The following is a 19289-nucleotide window of genomic DNA, read 5'->3' as shown; positions in this document are numbered from 1 at the left end:
GTTAGCCCTCCCCGCCCCAAGCACAGATGGAGCCTGTTTGCCCTGATAGAAGTTTTATTACAGAATTTAATGGCACTGCAGGAGTAAGATAGTCATTAGAGCCCTAAAACCCAGCCTGAAAAATATACATTTTACATACATCATTAACCCCCTGCTGCAGGTCTGGTCTTAAAGCAGGAAACTAGTTTCTCTTCAGTAAGAAAATATATGTTGCTAAATGAAAAATATACAGTTAGAAGAGTTACTGGCTTGCAAGCTGCTTGTCTGGGGTTAAACCTCTACCAGCTCCAGAGTGTTTAACTAGGGTTCATTCACGTGTAAAAGAGGAAGAGGTATAGTGTATATAAAAAAAAAAAAAAAAAAAAGGCAAAGTTCAGGTTCGCTCATTTGCTCTGTCCCATTACGAAATGGCCTTGGCCTCGGGTAGGAATGCTTCCCAGTACTTCACCAGCTGCGGAGAGGAGAGAGGGAGTCAGGAGCCTGCAGGCACTTTGCCAGCACAGGCCAAGCCCAGAGTGAGTGGACAAGCATTTATTTTGAGGGAGCAGAAGCTCCTCCACAGGGGCACAGACACCCCAAGGAGGCATCAAGGGGGATGCAACACATATTTTGCCCTGCTCCAGCCCACGGGTCCACCCCTTGCCACACCTGGGGAGTGGGACGAACCCACAGGGGGGGCCATGCTTGATGGGGGCATGAGCTCGCAGGGCTGAGCTTCAGGAAGCAAAACCACAGCAGGGGCCATGGCTACTCACCTGCTGCTGAGAGTTCAACAACATCTCAAGGTATTTAGTGACATGGTTTCTGAAGTCCTTCGATTTCTCTTTCTGCAAGAGATAGGCACCACAGTGAGTACAAGGATGAACAAACCAGAAAAACTCTCCAGCTTTTGAGGGGGCAGGGAGGAAAAATCACCAGGATTTTCCTGTTCTCTCCTCCACAGAGAGACCAGCACAAGAACCCAAGATGCTGAGGATGAAGCTCATCTCTGGCCATAGCCTGATGGCTCAGAGGATCTTTGCCCACCCACCTTCATTTTTAAAGATGTTAAATTCTTCTCTGGGAAGAAGCCAAAAGACATCTGTTCTGCCCACGGTAGCGATGCCCCAACTCACAGGTGTCCAGACTTACAAACATGGCCAGCCACTGTACTGGGAGCAGGGTCAGGAGCCAAGGTGACCCTTAGGTAGCCCAGCCTGGTGTTCCCAGCCAAGACAGATTTATGCCAACCAGCTGGAGGGTTGCACACCGAGGGCTGGGCCAAACGTACCTCAAAGCGTATCACTTCCTTGCGGATGACGGCAGAAATCCGTTCAAAGTCCCTTTCATACTGTGTCACACGAGACTCCCACTGCAGAGAGAGGAAGCGTGTTGTTTCCAGGGGAGGGGAGGCGAAGAAGCTCTCACTCCCCTATCCAAACAGTTTCACAACCACAACTGTTCAAGCGAGAGGTGCTGCTGGAGCAAAGGTTGGCATTTCTGGTCCTCACCGCCACAGCAAGCTGCATCCCCTGCTTGCTGCAAGCTCAGCAAGGAAGCCACTGGAGGTGGGACCACAAGCAGCCCCTCCTGCAGCTTCTGTGTCTTCCTGTGGGGCTTGCTCAAGGCTGACTTATCCCTTGATGCAAGCTTCACAATAGATACCTGTCCCTTCAGCTCAGAAGGCCCTCTTCTCAAAAGGTCCCCTTCCTACCGCTCAGCAGCAGAGCGCAGAGAGAAGGAGCTGAGCAGAGACCCCAGCCTTCCTCATTCCCTACCTCCGAGATCTCCTCTTTGGCCTGCTGCAGCTTGTCAGGTTTGTTGGCCCAGAGCAGCCTGGCCTCCATCTCCCTCTTCTTCTGCAGCATGGTCTGGGCATCCTGCCACCGCTGCCAGGTCTTCATGCGCTGGTCAAAGGCTCCCTGAAAGGAAGGAGCAGACTGAGCTCTGCTCTGCCTCTGCTACCACAACAGCAGCAGCGGGCAGCTGCAAGTAGCTCTGCTGGCAGTGACAACCACGCCTTTGGCAAGGGGGGCACCTGCTAACAGCAGAGCTGCTTCATTGGTCAGGTCCTGAACCCATCTCAGTGTAACCAAACCCAAGCCTGACCATGGACTGCCCTGCTAGTGAAGAAGCCCAAGTACAACAGCAACCAGCTCATGCTTCAGGAGCAGCTTTGGGGCCTCCCTCCGTGCAGGGCTGGCAGCACAGGATTTGCCCACCTGCTCTAGGGTTTGGCAGGAGAGAGTTATTGGAAAAGCTTCAGCTACATGCACAGCTCACTGCAAGCCTGGACAGGCCTGAGGCCACCTACTGAACTGACAGCATCCCAAGCACATCCAGCCCACCCCCAAGCACTGCTGCCTGTCCGCTTCAGTCCTGCTGCTGAGAGTGGCCAGTGCAAGGAGCTGCCTTCGCCTGTCTCACACCGGATCTCCAGCAGCAGCTCCCAGGCATCTGCCAGGAGGTCAGATTGTCTTAGCCGGCCTGCAATTCACCAGCCCAAGCAAGGAAGACCCCATTAGGCTTCTGAATGCACCCAGCCAAATTGTGGGGAAGAGCCTGAAAAGCAGAAAGCTGTGTCTGATAGCCTGGTCAGAAGGACAGAACAGCCAAGAGGCAAGACTAGCTAAGGCTCCTTACCAGAAGATAAGACTTAGTACCTCCAGCACTACCAAAGATCTTGGTCCTGCTCTGGAGCACCCACCACACTTCCCAGTAGAGGGGGGCTTGTGCCTACTCACTAGGCTGCATCCTGGCCTCCGCAGCCTTCAGAAACAACTGCTCAGAGGCAGCACATGTTTGGGACAGGAATGAGCCAGCTTGCCAGACTTGCAGCTCACTTGGGACTTGTTTCTTTCAGCCTCCAGCAAGGAGGCCAGTGCACCAGGCAGGCTGCATGGACTTGAAGACTCAAGCTCTCCCCCAGCAGGCGCTTGGCAGATCTATTTGCAGCACCAGATCAGAGGTTATCAACAGCTCACCACCTCTGCAGCAGCCACAGCCTTCACCTCTGGAAGATGTAGAGCCATGAACTTGCTCTACATCTCCCCTAGAGAACAGCAGCACAGCCAGGCCTTACCTACCCTGCTCTCCCAATCTAAGCACTCCAACACATGCACAACTGGACAAGTTTGCCCTCTTGCCTGGAGAGGTCAGAGGCATGCCATGCCCCGTGCTTCAATCTAGAAGACTAGCTGCCCTCCTAGCACACCTAAGCCTAAAGATCAGTACTAGGACCAGCAGCATAGCCTAGAGCTTGCCCCAAAGGAGTGCTTACCCTTACAACTGAGAGAAGGCGGATGTAATCTCCCAGGAGCTCGGCCAGAAGGAAGAAGTCATTGTTAGCCTGTTCCTGGTGCAGCTGTTCAATCTTCTCTTCCACCTCAGCCAGCTGGGACAGCGCCCGGGACAGGGCTGTGTTGTCCTCCGAGCTCCCCAGCATGGCCAGGCTCTTTGCAAACTGGGCTGTATTCAACGCTAGCTCTGGTGAACAGAATAAGAGAGTCAGCCGATGGGCCTCGCTACACCAGGTGCTCTGCAAGTAAAGCCCCAGCCGCTAATTTTCTGTAGCCCCAGGAGATGTCAGCTGGAAGAACCAGCACTGTCTTGGTCAGAGCTGGCAGCTTCTGCAGCACAGCAGGAGGAGGGCTAGGCAACTCCAGCCAGGGAGGAGCGGGGAAGCAGCAGAGGAGGAAGAGAGGCACAGCTTTGCAGAAGTCAGCCAAAACACGCAGAGGAAGAAAAATATCCCCGCTCCCTGCCAGAGGACAGCTTGGAATTAGTAATAAGATCAGCTCTGCTCAGGTTTGCTACAGCAGCCTCCATCCAGCAGGACACTGGTTCACTTCAACATTGTCATCCTAAACTTGCAGGGCTGGACAGAAGAGGTGGGATTACCATTTTACTTCTGTCTCCCATGATGAAGAGGCTGAGTCCTTTACAGTAAGGAAGCACTATCTTATCTTCTCAGAGGTGCCCCTAGGACACCCGCACACTGGTAACCTCCAGTCAGGCACCGCACAAGGCTCAAATGTTAGAGGCCAAGCTACACGGCAAGCGGTACCAAGCTTGTTACCTTTCCTGTGGTTCACTAGCGTTTCAACGACAGCGTGCAACTTCCGTAGCCGCTGGTCCTCACACTCCACCTCCTGCAGCTTCTCCTCGAACCACTGAAATGGGTAAAGCCAGAGCTGATTCCCACAGATGGTATCACTGCAGGAGCACAGGGCTTTCCTCGCATCTCGCACCCAAAGCCTGAGCTGGGGAGGGTACGCAGCTCTGGAGCGAGGACGAGAATAGCCCAGAGGTGTCCTAATACTTACTATGTCCGATTCGTTCATCTTGATGGTCATTTTACTGACAGCATCCGTAGCTTTGTTAAACATCTTCAGTATTCCTGCTCCACTCAGGGTCTGGGTGCCTACTGCTCTCGGTAGCTATAAAGCAAGAGAAAAAGTTTGCTTTACCAGGAGGTAAGAGCAGCTTAGCGAGCAGCCACCACAGTGGCATCATTCTCCCCTGGAGTTCCCTTAACAGGCAAGGTTTCCCTGCACACAGCAACACGTACACCACAGCTACCGGCAAAGAATTAGCTAGACACCACCTGAGCAGCTGCATAGCCTGTACAGTATTTCCAATAATGGGACCAGAGTGGTTTTCAAACAAATGAGCAGTTCCTAAACCTTACACTGTATCTGGGGTCTGCCCGTTCTGCTTGGCCAAGGTAACACAGATCTGTAAGAACCTGCCATGCTACAGGAATCCCTGAACCGAGGGCTGTCCAAGCTGCCACCAGTCACATGGGCACGTACAAGTGTCTCAGAGCACTCCAAAAGCCAGCAGCAGTTTGTACTGCTGGGGGACACAGAGTAGTGTGGTGCTCTGACACTGGGAAATACCCTACACCAGCCACAACTATTTTCCAGACAGAGCTGCATGTGCAGCAATGTGGGATGTTTCCATGCCTGCTCCTACACCAGAGCCCGCCAGCACAGCATTAGCACTGGAATCACTCAGGGTAGGGTTTCCCCAGGGCTCAGCTTCTTGAAGAATGACTTCTCCACATCAGGTGTGCAGCTGGACAAGGTCACGCTCTCCTCGGAGGAGCAGGGACCACATCAGGCACATGTTTCAGTACAGAGCCAGCTCTTCCTCGACATCTGAGCATCAGGGCAAGCCAGCACGGGACTCCCCCTCAGCTCTCAACAGCAGGCTGCACTCCTGTCATGGACTTCAGAAAACAGACTACACGTGTTCTCAACGTGTGCCCCCACCACGATGCTAGGCCAGAGCTCTTTACAAGCACACAGTGCTTAGACAAGCAGTGACACAGGAGAAAGTTCTGTTGTATTGAGATGGCACGGCAAGGTTTTGGTAGGGGCAGGCGGGGCTACAGGGGGGACTTCTGCAAGAAACAGCCAGAAGCTCCCCTTATCTCCAGCAGAGCCAATACCAGCTGGCTCCAAGATGGACCCAACACTAGCCAAGGCTGAGCCTGTCAGCCATGATGGTAACACCTCTGAGATAACGTATTTAAGAAGGGGAAAAAGTTACTGTGCAACAGCAATTGCAGCCAGAGAGAGGAGTGAGAATATGCAAGAGAAACAACTCTGCAGATGCCAAGGTCAGTGAAGTACATGGAGGACCATCTCCCATGAGAGGGACCCAATGCTGGAGCAGGGGAAGAGGTGAGGAGTCCTCCCACTGAGGAGGAAGGAGCAAGAGACAACAAGTGATGAACTGACCCAACCGCAGCCCCCATTCCCCATCCCCCTGCACAGCTGGCAGGGAGGAGGCAGAAAATTCAGGAGTAAAGTTAAGCCTGGAATAACCAAGGGATAGAGGGAAAGGTGTTATAAGATTTGGTTTTATTTTCTCACTACCCTACTCTGATTTGATTGGCAATAAATTAAATTAATTTTCCCCAAGTTGAGTCTGTTTTGCCCAAGACAGTAATTGCTGAGTGATCTCCGTGTTCTTATCTTGATCTATGAGCCTTTCTTTTTATTTTCTCTCCTCTGTCGAGTGGTTTTGGTGGGCACCTGACATCCAGCCAGGGTCAACCCACCACATCTGTTCTCATCATCACTGGTTAAGAGCTCTTACAGGGTTCTTGCTACTTCTGGCTGAGCTTTGAAGCACCATGCCTCATTAACCAGTTGTGTACCCTTTCCTTCTGCACTTCCAAGGTACCTGTAGCTACATTATCCCACACTACTGACCTCCTCCTTTTCCAAGAACTCCCTGACGTCTGGGTCTTGCAGCATTGTTGGATGGCTGACAACTCTCCGTAGGTACCTGTGGAGAACACACCAGGTGTTACTTTGGCTGTAGCAAACCTGGCTCTGAGCTATCACACTGAGCTGCAACACACTTGTTATTTACTCTGAAGTGGCAGCTGGGTAGCTGGAAGTCAGGCCCAACGAGCTGTTCTCACTCACCCACGCAGAGTCCTCCCTCTCTGTGGGCTTCAGTGAGACCAGCCTGCCAGACCAGACCCACCAACCTCTTGATTAACACTTGCTAGAGCAAGAGTTACTTGATATGCCATGTGATCAAGATCCAGCCTTACATCCTTAACAACAACACTTCAACAGATCTTTCAGAGGCTGAAGCTGGAGGGGATCAGCATCCTCGTGCCAATTACAAAAGTCAACACAGGCAGCACAGCAAAGGCCACCTATGGCTGTGGAGTTAGGGTGCAAGTTAGAGATCAAGTTATTTCTCACCTGATCTGCGCTGTTTGTACAATTACTTAACATCTATTTTGGGGCTCCTGAGACAGCTCACTTTTCTCCCTGCCTTCTCAGTGGAGTTTGGCCAGATTTGGACCAAACACCAACAGAGGCTTTTGAAGCAGGAGATTGTTTTACAGAGTCAAAGCAACTCTCTGCAGTTGCAACTCTTTAGTGGCCTCCAGGTTTGCTGCAAACCCAGAAGCAGACTGCTTTTCTCATGTAGGGAGGAGAGTGCAGCCAATCTGGCCTTTCAGAGGTCCCTTGCTTGGTTCAGACACAAGGGGATAGCTGTTGGGGTCTGTACCTCTCTAGAGCAGCCCGTCTTTTTTCTAGGAACTCTGCAGAGGAGGAGTCTTCTTTCCCAACTTTCACTTTGGTCATTCCTAGCACAGAATGAAGATGCAATTAATGAGCTGCTTCAAACTCAACACACAAGGTAGCATGGTTTGTTACAAAGTACAGACTACCAGGGTGACAGCAGAGGAGAGGCGTTTTACAACAGGAATTAGACTTTGCATCAGCAAGAGCTATTCTGGAATTTAAAATCTGCTTATACCTAACATCTAGCAGAAGTCGACATCCAGAAAAGAGAAAAAGCAACAACAGGCAAGACTGGAATAGTTACAGGCCTGGACTCAAGTGAACAGCAATTCAGCGACAGTGCAGAGGATAAGGTTTCATTCTACCATCAAGCAGGTGTAGAAGTATCACCGAACGCAAACAAGGCTTTAAGCCCAGAGCCCCAAGTATGGAACCAGAGTTTTTGACTGTGCCACAGAACCCAGATTATTTTCCACACCTGCTTCCCAAGGCTGCTCTGCAGCTTCCCTCTCAGCTTTGAGACTGCAGGCAGGCCTCTCCTTCGGGCACAAAGCTCAGCATCAGAAGGACCAGTTCTAGTGCTCTGCACCTCCACCACTTACCTATGAGGCTCTTTTCGGGTGGTGGAGGAACGATGAACCCATTTTGGGCATGCTTCTCCGACAGCTTCTCATAGAGACCCAGAAAGTCACTGAACCTCCTTTTCACTGAAAACTGCTTGCTCCTGAACATGGGCATGCTTGTCTGGGAGAGGAGATGAGACTCTGATCAGGCCCACACAGGGAAGCTTGCCCCAGCACGCACAGCCTTACTAACTCTATCTGCTGTCACTTCTGGGGATGAAGTAGGACAGCTTGAGCTCTGCAAGATACAAGGAATGAACAGAGCGAGCTTTGGTCTAGGTTTTCAGCAATGTACCTCCTAACAGTTCTCCTTGGGACCAAGTAGCAGTACTAATAACACTAAATAACAGAGCAGCTGTTACTTCAGCCTAGGTTGCCTGATAAGCCCTGCCTATTGCCTAATCCCATCATCCCTGCTCCACCCAGGAACAGGGACTGCTGTCAGGTCACATTTTATCACTTTGACTACAGGGCCCAGCAGTGGCTTTTGACTGTGTTGGCAGAGCAGGAGTGGAGGCTAACAAGTCCCTAGTCCCCTTCGCATACCATCAGCTTCAGACCACAAGATGCCTGTAGTCCAACAGCTGCTGTACAGACAGCTAGGAACAACTTTTTGCAGAGCTCAGAGCAGCATCCCAAAGCTCCAAGCAGGGCATTAGCTGCAGAAGGCTCAATTTCTTGTGACTAGCCCAGGAGAGCAGGTCCTGACACGAAACTAGTTACAGCAGCAGCTCTTCAGCTAGAGCTGAGTTCAGGTCAGCTTAACCTGATGCTACTGTCAGCACAGAACCTTTAGCAATGGCCCCAGTGTCTGGGGCTCTCCCTAACAAATATCCTTCCTGCTGCTCACTCCAGCACGGAGCATCGGTATCAGTCAGGACAGCAAAGATGTAACTGACTGGGAAAAAAAAAAGAAAAAAAGAAAAAAAAAAAGACAGTCTCAAATGGATTCAAAAACCTATTTCTCAGCTAGGCTCATCCTTTGATCTGCAGGGGTGGATTAGAACTCCTGAATCCATGTAACAAGGCATTCAGACCTCCTGTCTATGTAGGTCATCACTGGCTTGGCTAAGAACAGACAGTCCAGCTGCCTTCAAACATGGAAAAATAATGGCACCCCATCTCAGGAGCAACAAGTTAGACATACCTGTGTTGACACTTTGTAGGCTACATACGCATTCATGCCATCACCTGTGGAAAATAAACAAGGCATTAGTATCACAAGATCAGCACTTTCCACTATCACCTGAATGTGAAGCATAAGGCTCCTGCAATCTCCTGGCTTCTGCCTGCCTCAGTGGTTCTCATCTTCAGCCTGACAGAGCCCCAGATCTCCACACAGAACCACAGGCAGCATCTCACTGTGGGACCTTGGACCCCTGCCCACCTAGGCATTTCCCCAACCTGACTGCTTAGCCCTCCTTTTACTTCCTAAGGCAGCCAATGCTGACAATCAGGCGCTTGTTACACTGACAGCATTTGGGCTGACTCCATGCATCTGCTCAGCACGCAACAATTGGGTGGCTGTACAGCACATGAAGCAGTCTATTCAGAGTATGCAAGTCAGAAGGCCCCTGGCTGCATGTGGTTGGATTCTGAAACATGACAGGCAGTTTTCTCCAGCAAACACAGAAATCCCCTTGTTTACCTGGTAGTTCAACTGAAGGGCAGCCTCAGAAGTCCAATCTACCCCTAACAGACCTCCAATTTACAAGTCAGTGCACCTCCCAGCTCCAGAGATCACAACCCATGGAGTGAGAGCAAGCTGCCACTCGTGAGCCACCCTGATGTTACCTTGGGTTCTGTGCACCCTAGAGACTGCCACATAGCTGGCCAAGTTCCACTGACCCTCACTTCCAAGAGAGAAACCCTCTTGCTTCTCAGTTTGAAGTCAGAGGTGCTTCCCTGGCAAGCATAGCTGCTAGGGAAGGTGCCAGAGCATGGAATAATACAGTTTTAGGTTAAGGCAGTTTTGCCTCCCTCTTGCCAGCTGCACACAGGACAGCGATGCCTGGAGGTCAAGCCAAGCTGGTCACCACAGTTCCAAGCAACAAACTCTGCTACTGCAAGCATCACATTTCACCCTCCCAAAAAGCTTGCTCCTGGCTCACTGCCTTTGAGGTCCTTCACTTTCCAGAACCTGCTCCCGCATCACCTGTTTGCAACCTAGGATTTTGCTTTGTGTAGCTTCAATTCTTCTTGATGTTGAAAGAAGCCTTGAAGATGTTACTCCAGGATCAAGTCTGCACTTGCGGAGACAGCTTGAAAGCTGGGGCTATGGCACGTGGAGGTCATAGTTGCATTCAGTCCTATTGTAAAGCCTAGCTTGTCTAACTGTGCTTCACTGTGCAGCAGGACAGGACATTAACTCACCAACTTTCTCTGGATCACTCACTCCTACAGTCAGCTCAAATTTGTCTTCCTGTTCCTCTTCTTCCAGCTGCTTGGAGTAAGCACACAAGTACAGCAAGTTAAAACTAGAAAGCAAGGCTTCAAACCACCCTAAACCATGAAGTTCCATACATTACAGTGAGCTTTTCACACTGCCAGGGCATCTTTGGCACTTCAGTCTGGCCAAGGTCATTCTGTAAATCCCTCAAGGTTTTCACTTGTGTCCAGACTACATGTTCCAAGGATCCCAAACTGGATTTGTCTTTACTACACCACTATCTGCACAGACTGATGTACAAACTGCTCAGCCCCAAGATGAAACTCTGCAGAGGCCAGGCTCAGCTCTGCACAAGATAGCTCCCTTTGAGCTCTTTTATGTCACGATTTCAGTCCTCATCTGAACCAGCATAAGATACTGAACCTATACAGAAGCTAAGTTGTAGTGTATAGGCACATGGGGATGGAGCACCAGGATAGCAAGAAGCAGACCCAGTCTGGACAGGTCTTTTTGTCATACCCTGCTTTGCGAAAGGCCAGTGGGTGACAGACCACAGAGGCTTCAGGGTTGCTTAGCAAGCATTGCAGTGCCTCGTTAATGGAATTATGTTAAAGGACTGGGTGAAGCACAGCTGAGACCAGCCTCAAATGACCTTTGGTCTGTGAACATGAAGGCAACAGCTTATCAGCTCACTGATCAGCCCAGCATCCTGCCCTAGCTCTGCATTGCTCCTTCACTTAAGCCAGTCTGAATTCAGCCTAAGACACTGCTCCTGATGGCACTGCAGAGTCCACCCTCATGAGCTCAGGAGTGTTTGGGGAGCGCTTCCCTTGTCTCCAAAATGATTTCAGTCTCTCTAAAGGAGAAACCCCAGATTTAGGCCAAGTACAACCTGATTAACTGGGCTTGGCAACCAGACTACAAGTTCCACTTCAGGGCCCTGCGCTCTCATGTCACCCAGGAGACTGTTTCTTTGAAAAACATGGACAAGAGCAGCTACACCACTTGCCTCATCTGCAGCAATACAGCATGCTAAAGCTCCAAGTCAGAGCTCAGACCTTCAGGACCAGATCAGCTGCTTGCTACTTCAGCTTCAGAGGCAGTCTACACCACCACACAAACAAGAATGCCATCAGGCTGACCTGAACCCCACTTTAGTGGTATCAGTCCCAGACTGATGGCCCGATACACAAGCCAGGGCATCCAATATGGCAATTACATTAATTGCATCATTTAAGATGCATGTTTACAACTAAGTAAACAGACAGGTTCCTGCCAATTACAGTCTGAAACCAGCAGGGCAAGTAGGAAAGCTCAGAGCAATTCTCACCTCCTCATAGCTCTTTGGAGGGTTTCTAGAAGAAGAGCTTGCAGCTACTTCTAATGAGGGAGCAGGATTGGATGCTTTGGCCAGTTCCTTCTTCTGGTTGTTTTGCGTGCTGTCTAGAGACAATTCTACAGTGGCATCTGTCAAGAGAAGTTTGCAAGGGTCAGCCTCTCTACTTGGGTTCCTAGAAAGGTAATTTCAGTATTCTCAGAGAGGTTCATGGGATCTAGGGAGTAACAATAATCTTAATTAGCAAAAAACTTCCATAGGGAGGACACCTGTAAGCACTGGGAAGAGCAAGACTTAATGCATCTTCACTGGAGTAAGAAACTGCTGGAGAATACAAAGTTAATCCAGTTAACTTCTTATTCTAGAAGGAGCCAAGCATCACCTCCTTGCTGCGTGCGGGAGGAGCTGCGCACTAGAACAGCTACAGCTGAGCTGGATTTTTACACAGCACATAGGCCAGCCTGGAAGGCAGGATCCTTCCCAGTACGCTTCTCCACCCAGAGGAAGTAAAAATTTCCATCTGCTAGCAGATGTCTCCAGAACTAACTCTCAGATGCCTCTGCCAGAGGTGTCCCACCATGCCAGGGCTGGGGAAGGTCTGACCCTCCTCATTTTCCCCTGCTGAGGAGTGTTAGGTTTCCTGTTCCTTGGGAACAGCCACATCTCTGTCAGAGATGCTTCCTCCACCTGCACAGAGGGAGGAGAAGGTAGAGAACAAAAGCCTGTTAACTCTAAGAGGACACTCACCACCTTACAGTTTAAGGCAACAAAACTAAAGCAAACCCCATTTTAATGCTCTTCAGCTTCCAAACAGTTAATCCTGCCACATGATTATATTAGAGACCTGGAGGAGGCTACTCTGACCTTCCCCAAAACACCACCAGTGCTTCCAGAGCATGCTGGAACATGAGTTTGAGATAAGAACCTGTGATAGTCCAGAAATATCCTTGACCTGCATGTTATGCTTAAAAACAGATCACTCCAGCCTTAAAGTTCAGAAGCTCCAGCAAACACCCAGTAGATACACACTCACCTGCAAATAAGTCCTGATCATCTTGCTCTACATGAACCCCATTCTCTTTGGAGGTGCTGCTCACAGGGAGAAGAGATTCCCTTTTAGGTGCTGTGGGCCTGCTCTGTAAGAGAATCAAAACCACATTTTAAATGACAATAAGACATCGTTTACACTGAGGAATGGAGGCTGGGGGACCAAACAGCTCACCTTCCTAGCTGCTGCGACACAGGGTCACTACTCTGAGCAGCATGGCTGGAGGATATCACAGGGCTTCCCTTCCACCCACCCTTGAGTGTTACAATCTCTGCCAGCCAGGCTGTAGTGAGGCATCTGAGCCATTAGGGACACGAAATGTCACATGAAACTTCAAAGGCAGTTTTGATCCTGATTTTTAGCAGAAGAGGAGCAGCTAGCAGGTCACTGGTACACGCCAGCCCACAGACCAAGCACCACAGCCCCAGTCCTTCCACGACAGGTGTCAGGAGCAGCAGGCAAAGTACACATAAGTGCTCCTGCTCACACACCCATAACACACCCAGCTGTGCCATTTCCAGGTAGTGCCTCACACACCAGCACTCACACTGCAACAAGGCAGGCAGGCAGCACTAGAGACCCTCTTGCACTTAACCGTAGGAGCCAGCCACGCAGCCAACAGGAGAACCCTTGGGAAAGCAGAGTTGTCACCACTGGTGGCAGAGACCCACAGCAATTTGCTTGCGTGAAGGCAAGGCACTGGGCACCACAGGAGCCTTGTCAGCAGCTGAACTTGTGCTAGCAATTTGGTTGCCACCACAAGCCCAGCAGCCCTTCCCCAGAGGGCTGGTTAGGGCCTGCCTGGAGGCAGCTGGGCCAGGCTTTGGTGCAGCAGCTCACTTCCAAATGGTGCCAGAGGAGCTCACGGACTCTGTGGTCCCGGCACTGCTGGGAGACAGCTTCATGGAGCCGCACTGGACTGTCCCAGCTACTGGGAGCAGGCGTGGGGACAAGGTGAAAGCCCATCTGAGAGCTTGTATGCCAACCAGCCCACCACACCAGAAGGCAGAGTTATTTCTTCATTCCTGCTGCAGGCAAGAGCTATGGACGCTGGCATCACAAATCATCCCTCATTTTGCAGGCAGACAAGCAAGTACAAGTTATTCCAAGCAAGAATCAGACAGCAAGCACTATTCTTTAACATCCTAGCAGAGAACAGAACAGGTCTTTGACGGCCAGTAAATGAAGCTCTATTAGCAGCGACTCTGAACCACCACTGTCTTCAGCAAGGAAACATCATCGGTTCCCATTGTTCCTGAAGGAGCAGCTGCCCTTTGAGGTGGGCTCAAGTCCTTGGGTACATCAACCACCAGTACTGTCTGATGAAGAGTTCTCCCATATTTTAGGATGTTTCCGGGAGGAGAAAGCTGGGACCACTCCCAGCTTGGATCACGACAGTTAGAGGCATGAGCTATGTTTGCTAGTGATGGAGAATGGGGAGCAGAGAGACCCATGCCAAACAGCACACCCAGACCTGTCCCAGGGCCCTTCAGACTGACACCCAAGCCAACAAGAGCGCTACTGCCACAGGGACCTCTTCCAGCCAGCAGCTGAGCCAACAAGAGGACTACTACCACCTACATTTGAGACATCTGTAGCAGGTCTCATTCAGATCCTCTGCTTCTGCAGGAGGTCTTCAAACTGGAAGAAACGTTGTTCTACATGGACAAGGGAAGGTGGTCTCTAAAGTTTCCCTAATGAGTCTCCCAGCTCTCAAATGCAGAAAAGGGCTATCTGCTTTTCTACTGTGACCAGTTCTCAGTTTGCATTAAATGTAGTTTCTAAGACTATAAAAGTAACACACCCTCTTCCTACTTCTCCATCTGCTACCACAGAAGAGCCACAGTTTCTTTTAGATCAGCCCATGACACAACACCCGCCCTCTCAGAGGCCTGACAGCACACTGACCATAACGTGTGCAGGCAGAAGCTCCCTGGGTCCCCCCACAAAAGCCTGACACCTACCACGGGGAAGCAGACCTTGCATCAGAAGAGCTAGCCTTTGAGGGCATCCCTAGAGAGGGCTGTGGTCACATAAAGATACAGCTTTTGTCACCAGGCAGATGATGTGCAGCTGCACCTATACTGTGTCTAACCCAACTGCTTCTTCACTGGCTACTGTAAGACAGCTAAGTGCTGTCAAGCCACCTGAACTGGCTGGCAGCCGGGTGGATCTGCCTCACCAGCCCAACTCCCCTGCTTCACAGAAAGTGTTTTGCTCACGCTCAAGGGCACACACACAAGCAAAGCCACCGGTTTGCACAGAAGAGCCAAGTATTAGTTATGACAGTTGCCTCAACAACAACATAAGCACCTGATAAGCTGCTTTAGCTTAACAAACTCCAGTTTCAGCAAAGGGACGCTTTATTTGCTTGAAAGCCCATGGCAGCTAGCACTTGGCTGTTTTGGTAGGCTGCCTCTACCACAAAGCAATGAGCTACCTACTACATCTTCCAGTTCTTCAACTAAGAAAGGTCCCAAGAAGATCAAGACCATCACCACATCCTGGTGCCAGCCAGAGGTACCAGCATCCTCCTCTTGCAAAACCTGGGTTGCATTTTTCTGCGTTATTTCCAAAGTATATGACCCTGCTGGTGTGTTTTGCCCAGAACAGCGTGAATGTTTCATCCTCACAAGCTCACAAAGGACAGAATCTACCCACATCTCCCCAAATCTGCCTTGTTCGCTGCTGCTAAGGCATGAGCAGAAGATAGCCTGCTGCTGAGCAAGCACAGCTCAAGAACACCAGAGCAGCACCAAGCCAGAAGCCCCACCAGAAGCAGGCCAGAGACAACTCCAGCTTTGTGCCAGTGGCCAGAGAACCTTAGCCAGGCCAGATCCACTCCCAGCAGCTGGCAGGTTTGCATGTGCATGGCCATGGTCTGCTCCAGGCCTCCCCGAGCCCTGCCCAAGGAAAACATCAGGGCTGGGAAACTGCAGACAGGTGAAGGTTTCTGGAGAGATTCCTGCCACAGACACCAACTCCTCCTGCCCTGCCAGCAGGAGCAGGCGGCTGGAAAAAGCCTGGGTGAGGCAGGCAGAGGCTACAGTGTCAGTCCTTGCAGGGAACAACATGACCAGCCTCAGCTTGCAGAGCTTAGGAAATCAGCCCTAGTACCTGCAGTGTTCAAGCAACCAATGTGCTGGAGGAGCCACCTCCTGCTGCCCCTCACTCAGCGCAGATGCCAAACCCAAGAACTTGAGGCCAGCAGCTGGCTGGGGATGGATTCAGCTTGGAAAAGTACCAGCCAGTCTTTTAACTCTGTTTGCTGGTCACTGTCTGGGATCAAACACTGGCACAGCTGGCATGATTTAATGCCAACAGCCTTCAACAACCAAGGATTTATGCACAGGAGACTTAGGAACAAGAAAAGGTGCTAAAGCCCTTCACCACTCATGCCTCCACCTTCAGCAGGGAATCTGTGCAGCACCAGCGATCTGGTTTGCTGAACAAGTACAGCCAAACCTTCCTAGACCCTCCTGCAGCCAGTTGTGCCAGTACAAAGCAAGGGAGCCATCAAGGCATTGGTGAGCCTGCTCTTCATGAACAGGGGATAGTGGACACCTCCTGTCATCTCACCCCCACTGCATGCAGGGTTTCATCCCCCAATACCAAACTGAAGGCAGCAAGCACCACATCAGCCACACCAGCACCCTCTGGATGTTGAGGGGACAAGAGCCGATGCTGGGGGAAGGAAGACAGGGCTCTTCCCCGTGAAGTCTCACAAGCTGCACAGCAAAGACGCTAAGCCTGTGGCTGTCACTGGGTTTCAGACTAGCGAGGAAACCTGCTCACGAGTTACTCTGACCCCGATCTGGGGGGCATATCGAGAAGCGGGCAGCTGCCCCCAGTGCTGTGCCCGAGCCACACAGGGACACCTTCACACGGACAGGCTCCTTCAAGACACTTGGGTTCTGCAAGAATTAGCAGGTTATAACCTCGGGGAACCAGGGGGCAGCCTGGCCTAAGCCGCTTCACAGCCCCACGGCCAAGCCGGTTGCCTGTGACCAGCCCCCTGCCTCCCGGACAACCCCGGGCCCCCAGCCCCGCCCCCCTCAGCCACCCACGGCGCTCGAAGTGCTCTCGGGGCCGGAGGAGATGCTGGGCTCCCTGCAGAACAAAAGCCCAGCGGCCTTGTCCCCCGCCTCTTTTATTGTGGGGCGTTTCCCCCTTTTTTAACCAAACCCAGAGGATGCCACACCGCTCGCCTGCGGGCAGCGGGCAACCCCTCCCTCAGAGCCCAGCCGGGCCGGGCCTGCCCCGCGGCACTGCCCCCCGACCCCGCCCACACTCACGGTGCCGGTGAAAATGTCCTCGCCCTCCGTGTCGCTGTCGGCCGCCCCCGGCGCGTCGCTGTCGCCGCCATGGGGCTCGGGAAAGGGCGGGGGAAGGCGCTCAGCGGGGGAGGGGGAGCGGGAGCCGCAGGCGCCGCCCGACGCCATGTCCGTGCTGCCGCCGCCGCTTCCGCCTGCGACCGCCGCGCCGGAAACCGGCGCCGCCGCCTTAACCAGCCGGGGCGGGGCCGGAGGGGCGGGCAGCCTTCGGATTGGACTGTACCTTCGCCTGCCCCGCCCTCCCCCACCAGCGGAATCCAATGAACGCCACAGTGTTCTTCCGCTGGCAGGCGTCTCTCCGTCCCCATGGAAACGGCCACGAGCCTGGGCGGGTGGGGGGGGCCGTGGCCCGCCGGGCCGTACCATTGCACCGGCGGAGGGGGAGAGTGTGTGTCCCGGGGGCAGCGGGCCAGCCCAGGGCTGGGGGCGCTGAGGGGGCCCCTGCGTGTGGCGGGCGGCAGGGCCGGCATCCCCCGGGCTGGCACCCCGCGTCCCTCAGCGCCCGGCCGGCAGGGCCAGGGTCCCTCCTGTGCCCCACCAGCTGTGCTCTCCTCAGTGCCTCAGCCGAGGCAACGGCCATCCCCTCCGTGCGCCAAGCCAGCCGGCTGCGGCCTCCTCAGGTGAGGAAACCCAACGCCCCAGGTGAGGTGGCCACCAACCCCTCAGTGCCCTCACCCAGACGCCCCGGTGCCTGTGATGTCCCAGCTGAGGTTGGCCACAGTCCTCCCTGCGCCCCAGCCTCCCTCCTGGGATGCCTGAACTCAGGCAGCCTGGTCCTCCCTCAGTGCCCCAACAAAACGGCTGTGGTGGCCTCAGCACCTGAAGCCGGACAGCCATGGCCACCTCTGCAGCTGCGGGGCCCCAGAAGCAGCCCGAGAGGTGATGCTGCCACAAACCACCTCGGTCCCTCCTTACCCCCACCTTTGCCTCCCCCCGTAAACATGCTATAGTAAGCCTTGTGTAAGCCCAAAATACCCTTCCCTGCATTCCACACCCACAAAACACCCCAGGATGAACCCCCACCCCCCAGGCAGTGGCTACCCTGGGCCCAGCCGCTTATGCATGGTGATGGGTGGCCGTGACCCCACGCGGCTGGTGGTTCGGACAGTGCTGGGAGGAGCCGGGCAGGGCAGTAGGTAGAGCAGAGCCAGGTGTGACACCCTGGACTTCCATCAACTTTAAGTTTCACAAGGCAACAAACCAAACAGGGTCCCAGACCTGCCAGACACGCCTCAGCTGAATTAATTCACCAGGTGGTGCCCCAGAGAGAGGGTCTCTTTCCCCACATGGGAAGGGCTGAGACAAACTGCTGGGTGGTGCAGGTCCCTCCACTATGGGACAGTAACCAAAAGAGATGGATTTTCCTTCTTTCACCTTAGCTGTTTCCTGCAATAAGGCAGCAAAAGCCAGCCGAGACCTCCAGCCCTTCGACATCAGAGCACTTGTTTTGTACATGGCTGCAATCACACAGCGCTTTCTTCCTTCATCCAGGCTCTCAGGTGAGGAGCACTCGTGCTAGGTCTGCACTCCGCTCCGTTGCCAGCTGAAAACATAACATTGCTTATCCTTATCTTGAAGGACTCCATGTCCTCCTCTCTTCCTGCAAATCAGTAAGCAGCTGCTGGTTCCCTTCTGTCTGAAATCATCCCTAGGGTTTGTAGTGGCTAGTTCCATCCTTTTGCTGGCAGGGGGGTCACCATGCAGGTATCCTCCCAGATTGCCTCAGTGGGTTTGAAACTACAGGTTTCACCCTGATGATAACCTGCCAGTGTCACACTTTTGACATGATGTAGCTGTCTCAAAGACCTTTCCAACAATAAAGTGCAAAGAGCAAGCGGAGAAGGCTTTGAACCACATTTGGCAAACCTGATTTTGAGAACAGAGAAAAAGCTGAGCCTGAAAACACCAACATGAGCAAAGGAGGCATCAGGATGACAAAAGCAGCTGCCAGAATGATCCAGAGCTCCTTCCAGCTAGACCTTGCACCCTTTTAGGTGACTGACAGCCTGCACCCCACCTCTAGCACAAAGGGCAGGGGTCCTCCCAGGTCCTGCATCACATCTGTGGCATCTCATTTCTGTACAGCTGTATTCAGGCATCTTGGCTGGTCCTCTGAAGCGTGTTTCAGAAGCTGACACATGAGTTTTGTTAAACAGCAGAGATAAATCCCACCCAACCACTCAGACATACCAGTCACATCCTTATTTTCTGCAGGTTCTCATTGTGCATTAGTTTGGCCTCAAGGGTGTCAGTTTAAAGGAAGTTTCATCTGCTCTCATCTACATGGGGCTGGAGCTTGGGCACATGATAGCTACCAGCCTGAGGAAGAGACAATTTTCTGGCACAAGCCTTGTTTGAATGTACCGCAAGCTTTGGGCATCAAGTTCAGACCTCTGGATGGACTTAGGTGGCCTAGGCTCAGATGTCCCTTAGGATTAGGGGAAATCCCACCACAGAGCCAGGCAGGAGCCACAAAGATTTCTACAATGAGACCAGACATTGCACTCTGGCACCCACCT

The 19289-nt window shown here is 52.5% G+C and overlaps 1 protein-coding gene across 2 annotated transcripts; it reads right to left on the bottom strand.

Moving 5' to 3' along the window:
* Positions 1 to 36: 36 nt before the first annotated feature.
* Positions 37 to 16926, bottom strand: SNX1 (sorting nexin 1). 2 transcript variants are annotated; one of them, XM_056344855.1, is made up of 15 exons: positions 16732 to 16926; positions 12422 to 12524; positions 11383 to 11519; positions 10037 to 10106; positions 8811 to 8854; positions 7643 to 7784; positions 7024 to 7102; positions 6204 to 6279; positions 4305 to 4418; positions 4058 to 4151; positions 3260 to 3465; positions 1758 to 1901; positions 1271 to 1351; positions 756 to 827; positions 37 to 451 (listed from the first exon to the last, which is right to left on the bottom strand). In XM_056344855.1, exons 1-15 carry the CDS (start codon positions 16876 to 16878, stop codon positions 401 to 403), a joined length of 1560 nt encoding a protein of 519 aa, XP_056200830.1. In that variant the 5' UTR covers positions 16879 to 16926; the 3' UTR covers positions 37 to 400. The 2 variants fall into 2 exon arrangements, with proteins under 2 accessions (XP_056200830.1, XP_056200831.1); XM_056344856.1 differs by having other exon boundaries at positions 10037 to 10103; positions 16732 to 16925.
* Positions 16927 to 19289: the final 2363 nt, after the last annotated feature.

The sequence above is a fragment of the Falco biarmicus genome, chromosome 7, assembly GCF_023638135.1.
Source record: "Falco biarmicus isolate bFalBia1 chromosome 7, bFalBia1.pri, whole genome shotgun sequence".
Lineage (NCBI taxonomy): Eukaryota > Metazoa > Chordata > Aves > Falconiformes > Falconidae > Falco > Falco biarmicus.
This window is presented reverse-complemented; position numbering and strand designations above follow the sequence as displayed.